The sequence below is a fragment of the Mobula birostris genome, chromosome 4 (genome assembly GCF_030028105.1).
Source record: "Mobula birostris isolate sMobBir1 chromosome 4, sMobBir1.hap1, whole genome shotgun sequence".
Lineage (NCBI taxonomy): Eukaryota > Metazoa > Chordata > Chondrichthyes > Myliobatiformes > Myliobatidae > Mobula > Mobula birostris.
The window spans coordinates 56,050,519-56,059,669 of record NC_092373.1 but is presented as its reverse complement, the minus strand read 5'-3'; the positions used below and the strand labels follow the sequence as shown (position 1 = coordinate 56,059,669).

Sequence of the window (9,151 nt, the reverse complement as noted above, 5' to 3'; positions counted from 1 at the left end):
CTGACCTTCCTCTCCTAAACAGCTTTTTTTTCTTCCAGTATAACCCAGAGTGCAGTCATCAGCTGGCAACTTGGTGTACAATGCATTGTGACACTATAAGTCATTAGTACACCATACATGCTGTCTCGCTGCAGACATCTGCCTGCATTCACAGAGCGGTGTTGACAGTCAGTGAGGCTGTGTTGCATTGTCATTAGCTCCCACTGTCTGCAACTGCACGTGTTACAAAAGAAACTGCATTACCTAGCCTCTTACCTACAGGGAACCAACCAATGCACACAAAATGCTGGAGGAGCTCAGCAGGCCTTGGCAGCATCTATGGAAAAGAGTATGGTCCATGGAACCAGTTCCTTATCCCCATGTAGTAATTGGCATATATCTCTTACAATTTACCACACTACCTTGCTGTTCAGGATGTGCCTTCCTCTTCACTTGAGGCACTGCATGCAGGAGGTGTGATCACTTCAAGCAACACTTTATGTAAATGACCCCAATTAATTTTTGGGCCCATTCTCAGTCTGATCTTCTGGCCCACCATCTTGCGCACAAGATCATATTGTACAAATCGTTGGCTGAATAGGAGAGAATAAAAGAATGGAGCTGGGTGGTCCATTCTTATATCGACTAACGCAGACCTGAAGAACTGAATGGACACATTCTTTGTTGTGTCCTTTGTGTTTCTGTAAGCTCAAGTTCTCTCTTTCACAGTGAGGAGGAGGAATCCAACGTGGAACTGTAACGAAAATTATTTTAAAATTCGTTGTGTTCTCTTCTCAGTCAGCTCAGGGTATTCAGATGTACATTTACAAACAAAGAAGACAATGCACGTGTATTCAAGAACACAAGAAAACACTTTATTAGAACTAGCTCAAATGCACACAGAAAGGAAAACAGAAGTCTACAATAGTTGCAGTACAGAAATCAAAATAATATTTATCATCCACTAAACAAGCCAATCTCTGCAATGTCGGAGGGGAGCTAGAGATCCAATAATCTTACACACAGCCTGGTTTCTTTCTTTCTTTCTTTCTTTCTTTCTTTCTCTCTCTCTCTCCCCCCTCTCCCTCCCCCCCAATCTTCCTATCTTCCTAGCACTAGTGCCGATCTTGACCTATCCTAAGACAAAACTCTCCCAGTTGCTCAAAGAAAGTGCCCCTTTTTATACCCTTCAAAACTCCTTACACTAGTACTTTTCCATCTCTTGCTGATACCAGCGACATCCACTTATCTCTTGGGACCTTCAGCCAGATACAGTAAACGTTTTTCACCATTTTCCACTATTATAGCTGCAGACTTGTACTTGCTTCATTTTCTCAAAACATTGCTGTGGACTGATCCTCTTGTACTTTCTCAAAACTTTGCTGTGGACTGGTCCTCCTGTACTTTCTCAAAACAATCCCAATCCACACTGACAACGTTTCGTCTTATAGACTTCCATTTTCTCTTAGTACACAAGCCCAGCCTTCAAATCAGTGGCATTAGTTCCCAGGTTTTGCATAAAATGTTTGCCACAGTTTTGTATTAATAAATATTTTTGTTGAAATAAAATTTGAAAATCAAGATTGAATTTTAATTTTTGCATGGCCTACAAAAAGCTGATTTAATTTTTCATTGAGAAAGGCACAATAAAATTAAACAAATTACAAGGCATTCAGTATTTCAGAGCAGATCGTCTTCGAATGGAAAACCAATTGTTTTATAGATTAATCATAGCCCAGATTTTATCTTAACATTCTATACATGCAAATGGAAAGCAGTACAATATTCTAAATTTCATTTTCTTTCACAGTTAATTTTTATCTTAATGAAGTTCCTGATAATTCAGATATCACCATTTAGTGCTAGTTTTTCATGAAAGCAAAAGAGAAAATAACAATATTTGATTTTCCATATATCGCTCAATGCAGCATATTTCAATTAATTTATTTAACAGTAGTTTTGTTCAATGTTGTGTAATTTAAGAAACTGATATCTTTAAATTCTTCTGCATTATATTTTTCTGGATATAAATTTCACAGTTTTCCAAGTTTAGTCCTTAAAGTGGTTTCCTGTGGACACCTGTTAGGAAAAATAAAGTTTCAATTTAATTTTATAGTGGCTGAATGGGTGGTATGAATTTATCTATTTTACTATTATTATCACATTTAAAGTTTCTATTTTATAAATTAATAAGCTTATTTGAACCCTACTTTAATGGCAATGCAGAGCATTAGAACAATATTTCTATTTTGTGGGCAGGTAGTGTTTCTAATGCAAACTGTGTTCAGAACAGTGCTCATTGTAGAAGGGTTTCAACCCGAAACATCAACTGTACTTTTATCTATCGGTGCTGCCTGGCCTGCTGAGTTCCTCCAGCATTTTGTGTTGTTGCTAATTGTAGAAAGACTCTTTCTAACCTGAGGTTCTGCAGAAATTCCTTTGCAAATTGTCTCAGCAACGAAAATATATGTTTTAGAAGAAAGAATCTTTAAAATATAACTCCTGTTAGGATTAAGATTACTAATTTGCTAATATTCATTATTCCTCCCAAAATTGGTTAATTACTATAAATAAGCATTTTAAATGACAGGGCTGAACATGCTGACAGTGACAAGTCAGCTACATTCATTACTGACCTACATGGTAACCGTAGATTTATCCTTTTATGGTGTGCTGAAGCTGACATGATGCCTGAAGCTGTTCTGATCTGAAATGACAAGACGATGTGCGATGGTAGGGCCTTCTGCAGCATGTTATTGGAGATAGCAGAAGAAACAATCCCCAACTACAAAAACAGGAGGATAACCCCACATATCTGGGTAAACTGCTGTCAAAGATTCTGAATGTATTTGAATTTACCTGTCATTCAGATACTTTTAAAAATCAATGAGACAATCTAAAAAGGATTACTCCTCCACACTGCGATCATGTTCGACATGAAGTCTATCTCAACTCTCTGAAAGTAATTTTGTTTTAGATGAGAGCAAAATGAGCAATTTGAACCAGTTAGCTTACTGTGTCCTGTGAAAATATTCCATCCATTAACCTCAACAGCAAGGAAAATCATATTGCAATCACCGTATTCTATTTTGCCCATTATCTATCACCCCCCACATTTAATACTGAACCCCAACTACCTTCCTCCCCATAGAAGGTAAAATGCTAAGGCAGACTGATTAAAATTACATTTATCCAATGTTTAGAATTAGGGATACAGAATTGCAAGTTCTGTTTGTTTGAAAAAAAATTCATGTTTCATAATTGTCTAAGCTCTCTGTCAAAAAATCTGTAATATACAAATTACTGTACCACAGAAATTATTTCAATGTGATGTACAGCCATATAAGTTGGAAAGACTTAATAAATTGTTCATATTAGTTTCATGTTCACAACAGTTTTACAGTTCCTATATTCTGTAACTGACAGTCACTCAGATATCCAGGTGTATATCAAGAGTCCAGCTGATATGATCTTGATGAATTCATTCCTATTACAGTGCAAAGTTTACCAACCTTGGTTTCACTCTGGAAGTTTTCCCATTTACTGCTACTTTCCTCACATTTAAATCCTCCTCATGCAAGAGCTTTATTTTGTGTTCACAATCCAGCATCTCTTTAGGAAACAGGCTATTCTCATCAAAGCATACTGTTACTGCTATTAATGAAGTGAAAATGGCAGATTATCCTCAATGAAATAATGCAAAGTTCCATTTTTGCTGACATTATTAATAATTGATATCATTCTCAGTTTCCATTCACAAAACTAGATCTAAATTTTTAAAAATCACTGATATAATACTTTTAGTGCATTAAGCATTTTAGCGATTTTTTCTAATAAGATCAATTGCCAGTTTGTCTTTATAATCTTAAGTTGTGTGATAGTTTATTTGAATATAAATTGCCCGTTAATATTCCATTATCAAACACTGTTGAACACAACCACAATGAACAGCAGGGACATGCTAAGAATAAGATTAATGAAAAATATTTAATTAGGTTTTTGAAAAAAGCAGCTCCTCAACTTTAGGTTTATGTTAGAACCAAAGTTTTAGCCTAACCCATCCTTTTATGTCTTAAGGAAATCAACATATGCATCTAAACATATAAATATATTGTCAAGATAGAGCAGTTGCCTGCGGTACCTACTGTATGATTTCATCTGCAAGTGTAGCATGTAATTAAGGAGTCAAATGGAAAGTTCATTTCTATTATATTGGAAATCAACTACAGAAATGTTACTATAATCTCAGGAGAGGCTGCACTTGGAGTACTGTGCAAGGTTTTGGTCATACTATTTAAGTTATATCTGCACCAAAGGTAGTTCAGAGAAGTGTCACGAGTTTGAGCTGTCTTGTAATTGGACTGTTTGGGTATACACTGACTGTAGCTTGACAGAAAGATCAGTGATCTTATTGAAACATACAGTATATTGAAACCTGTTAAAACATATGGGTGACACAGTAGCATAACAGAGTAATGCTATTACAGTGCCAGCGACCCAGGTTCAATTCTGCCACAGTCTGTAAAGAGTTTATATGTTTTCTCTGTGACTGTGTGGGTTTCCTCCCACGTACAGGTCAGGAGGTTAATTGGTCACTTGGGAGTCATTGAGTGGTGCAGACTTGTTGGGCATGAAGGGCCTGTTACCTTGAAATAAAATCAAAAAATAAAAATATCCTGAGGGAGCTTGCCAGGATAGATGTTGAGAGGATGCTTCTGTGGCAACCCACTTTCTACACAGGCAAACCAACTCAGAAAATGGCACATGCGTCGGCAGAGAGGCCAGCCCCAAAATGGCGCTGGGCCTTCTTCTTCACCAGCAAGGGGAGAAAGCCCTCGCGCGGGGAGAGACTTTTGTAATGCACCTCTGACATCATTTCCGCCCGGAGAGGGCGGGAACGGAACTGTGTAAAAGCCAGTCCCACGTAGTTTGAATAAACGAGTCTGGAGTGCAACTTACAGACTGCGTGTCATTATTTCTAGCTCTGCGTGTAGCACATTGCTACATTGGTGACCCCGACGGTCCAAGTGGGATTTGGACCAAAGATGATCGACTCTTCAGCTGTTCACACAGTTTTGCTAAAACTGCCAACTTTCTGGACACTGCAACCACACGTGTAGTTTGACCATGCAGAAGCCCAGTTCCAGATTCGGCAGATATCTTCTGATTCCATGTGTTACTATTACGTGGTGAGCTTCCTTGACCAGGAGACAGCCACCCAGGTTGAGGATTTCATACAGTCACCCCCGGAAGAAGGCAAATATACAGCATTCAAAGCGCTACTCATAGGGACCTTTGGCCTCTCACAGCGTGAGCAAGGTGCCCGCTTGCTGCACCTGGACGGTTTGGGAGGCAGGCCACCATCAGCATTAATGAACGAGATGCTGGCCCTGGTTGAAGGACACAAGCCCTGCCTGATGTTTGAGCAGGTGTTCCTAGAGCAACTGCCCGAGGACGTACATCTGCTGCTGGCCGACGCAGATTTCAGTTACCCCCGGAAGGTGGCGGCCTGGGCAGACATGCTGTGGAAAGCCAAGAGGGAGAGCAGGGCGTCCGTCAGACAGATAACCAAGCCACGCGCCCAACAGCAGGCCAGACCAGGCTTGGCAACCTGGCCCCGGTACTGACTTCACAGCACGGACAGATCCCGACCTGCGTACCCAAAGACCTGCAGAACCGTAAGTTTGTACTTGTACGAAGGGGCGCACACTGGACACCGCTGCAGCGGCCGTACGAGGGGCTGTTCAAGGTGATCAGGAACAACGGGTCCACATACGTTCTGGATATTGTGGGGAGAGAGGAGGTTTTCATGGTGGACCGAATCAAACTGGCCCATGTGGACTTGACGCAGCCGGTCAAGGTTCAGGCACGCGGCGCAGAGGCAGACCGCCTAAACAGAGACTTATCCAGACTGTGGACATTGGGGGGGTGTATCGCCAGTTCTGTGGGGGGGGGGCATGTTATATGGCGACTCACTTTCTACGCATATTCACAAAATGGTGCATGTGTCAGCAGAGAGGCCAGCCCCAAAATGGCGCTGGGCCACCTTCTTCACCAGTACGGGGAGAAAGCCCGCGCGCGGGAACAGACTTTTGTAATGCACTTCTGACATCATTTCCGCCCAGAGAGTGCTGGAACGGAACTGCGTAAAAGCCAGTGCCACAAAGTTTGAATATACTAGTCTCGAGTGCAACTTACAGACTGCGCGTCGTTATTTGTAGCTCTGTGTGTAGCACATCGCTACACTTCTCCTTTTGGGAGAATCTAGAACCAGGAAGTATTTTGAATGGCTGCATAAGCTCATCAGACCACAGATGCTGTCCTGTTCTAATTTATTCTAGCTTCAAAGGTGTATGCTGTAAGGTCCTGATTTGTTGAAAACCTATGGCTTGTTTTGTGCTTCTAAACATCTATCTCAGCATGTCAGTTCTCCATAAGACCTAGGAGAATTAGACCATTCGGCCCATCAGATCTGTTCCACCATTCCAGTATGGCTGATCAATGAGTTTCAATAGGTTGCCATGAGATTCCCCTCCCCATTCTTCTAAACTCTAGCGAGTACAGTCCCAGAGCCATCAAGTGCTCCTCATACATTAACCCTTTCATTCCTGGGACCATTTTCGTGAACTTTCTCTGGACCCTTTCCAATGCCAGTACATCTTTTCTTAGATAAGGAACCCAAAACTACTTACAATACTCCAAGTGCAGTCTGACCAATGCCTTATAAAGCTTCAGCATTATGTCCTTACTTTTATATTCTAGTCCCATCAAGATGATTGATAACAATGCATTTGCCCTCCTTACCACTGACTCAACCTGCAAATTAACCTTTAGGGTATCCTGCATGAGGACTCCTAAGTCCCTTTTCAGCTCTGATTCCTGAATTTATTCTGTTTAGAAAATAGTCTGTGCCTTTATTCCTTTTACCAAAGTACATGACCATACACTTCCATGTATTCCACCTGCCACTTCTTTGCCAATTTCCTAATCTGAATAAGTTCATCTGCAGACTCCCTGCTTCATCAACACTACCTGCCCCTCCACCTACCTTTGTATCATCCACAAAGCTGGCCACAAAACCATCAATTCCATCATCCAGATCATTGACATAAGAATGAAATGAAGCTGTCCCAACAACAAACCCTGTGGAACACCACTAGTCACCGGCAACCAACCAGGAAAGGACACCTTTATTCCCACTCTTTGCCCCCTGTCAGTCAGACAATCTTCTATCCATGCTAGTATCTTTCCTATAATACCATGGGCTCTTATCTTACCTAGCAGCTTCCTATGCAGCACTTTGTCAATTGACTTTTAAAATACAGCGATTGTAAGGTTAACCATTTTGTTTCGGTGGTTCAATCCCAGAGGAAATACAAAATGGAGAGAGCTATTCTGAGTCCTTAAGACATAGGAGCAGAATTAGACCATTCATCCCATCGAGTCTGCTCCGCCATTCCATCATGGCTGATCCCGGATCCCACTCAACCCCATGCACCCGCCTTCTCGCCATATCCATTGATGCCCTGACTGATCAGAAAACTATTAACTTCCACCTTAAATATACCCACGAACTTAGCCTACACTGCAATCTGTGGCCGAGCATTCCACAGACTCACTACTCTGGCTAAAACAATTCCTCCTTACCTCTGTCCTAAATGGTCATCCCTCAATTTTGAGGGTGCACCCTCTAGTTCTGGATACCTCCCCCCCCCCCCCCCCCAGGAAACATCCTTTCCACATCCACCCTATCTAGTCCTTTCAACATTTGGTAGGTTTCAAAAAGATAACCCCACATTCTTCTAAATTCCAGTGCATAGAGGCGAAAAGCTGCCAAATGTTCCTCATATGTCAACCCCTTCATTCCCGGAATCATCCTCGTGAACCTCCCCTGGACTCTGTCCAAAGACAACACATCCTTACTGGGATACGATGCCCAAAACTGTTCATAATAGTCCAAGTGCGGCCTGACTAGTGTCTTATAAAGGCTCAGTATTATCTCCTTGCTTTTATATTCTATTCCCCTTGAAATAATTGCCAACATTGCTTTTGCCTTCTTTACCACAGACTCAACCTGTAAATTAACCTTCTGGGAGTCTTCCACGAGGCCTCCTGAGTCTCTCTGTACCTCTGATGTTTGAAGCTTCTCCCCATTTAGATAATAGTCCACACTATTGTTCCTTTTACCAAATGCATTACCAACACTGTATTCCATCTGCCATTTTTTTTTTACACACATTCTTCCAATTTGTCTAAGTCCTGCTGCAATCACATTGCTTCCTCAATACTACCTACCCCTCCACCTATCTTTGTATCATCTGCAAATTTTGCCGCAAAGCCATCAATTCCCTTATCCAAATCATTGACAGACAACGTAAATAGTAGCAGTCCCAATACTGACTCATGAGGAGCACCACTTGTCACTGGCTGCCAACCAGAAAGCCCCCCCCCTTCATTCCTGTTCACTGCCTCCTGTCTGTCAGCCATTCCTCTGTCCATGCCAGTACCTGTCCTGTAATGCATAGGATTTTGTCTTGTTAAGCAGCCTCATGTGTGGCACCTTATCAAATGCCTTCTGAAAATCCATGTAAATAACATCCACTGCCTCTCATTTGACACACTGCTTGTTACTTCCTTGAAGAGCCCTAATAGGTTTGTCTGGCAAGATTTCCCCTCACAGAAACTACGCTAGCTTTGATTTAATTTAGCATTAGACTCCAAGTACCCTGAAACCTCACCCTTAATAATAGACTCCAACACTTTCTCAGCCGCTGAGATTAGCCTAACTGGCCTATAATTTCCTTTCTTTTGCCTTTATCCCTTCATAAAGAGTGGAGTGACATTTTCAATTTTCCAGTCCTCTGGGACCATGCCAGAATCAAGTGATTCTTGAAAGATGATGACCAATGTATCTGTTGTCTCTTCAGCGACCTCTCTCAGTACTCTGGAATGTCGTCCATCTGGTCCAGGTGACTTATCCACCTTAAGACCTTTCAATTTGCCTAGCAGTTGTTCCTTTGTAATAGCAATGGCGCTCACTCCTGCCCCCTAACACTCACGGACCTCTAGCACACTGCTAGTGTCTTCCACAGTGAAGACTGATGCAAAGTTCCCATTAAGTCATCTGCCATTTCTTTGTCCTCCATTACTACCTCACCAGCATCATTTTCCA

At 41.7% G+C, this 9,151-nt stretch overlaps 1 protein-coding gene across 3 annotated transcripts in view; it reads right to left on the bottom strand.

Moving 5' to 3' along the window:
• Positions 1-880: 880 nt before the first annotated feature.
• Positions 881-9,151, bottom strand: part of LOC140195915 (cilia- and flagella-associated protein 337-like) — a 50,918-nt gene continuing 42,647 nt past the window's right edge. For 2 of the 3 annotated variants that reach the window (XM_072254584.1, XM_072254586.1), the window contains 2 exons: positions 3,492-3,633; positions 881-2,058 (listed from right to left, as the gene is read on the bottom strand). In XM_072254584.1, the coding sequence (XP_072110685.1) occupies positions 2,013-2,058; positions 3,492-3,633 (188 nt within the window). In that variant the 3' untranslated portion in view covers positions 881-2,012. The remainder of the gene's footprint in view (positions 2,059-3,491; positions 3,634-9,151) is intronic. The other variant, XM_072254585.1, reaches the window with a different exon arrangement.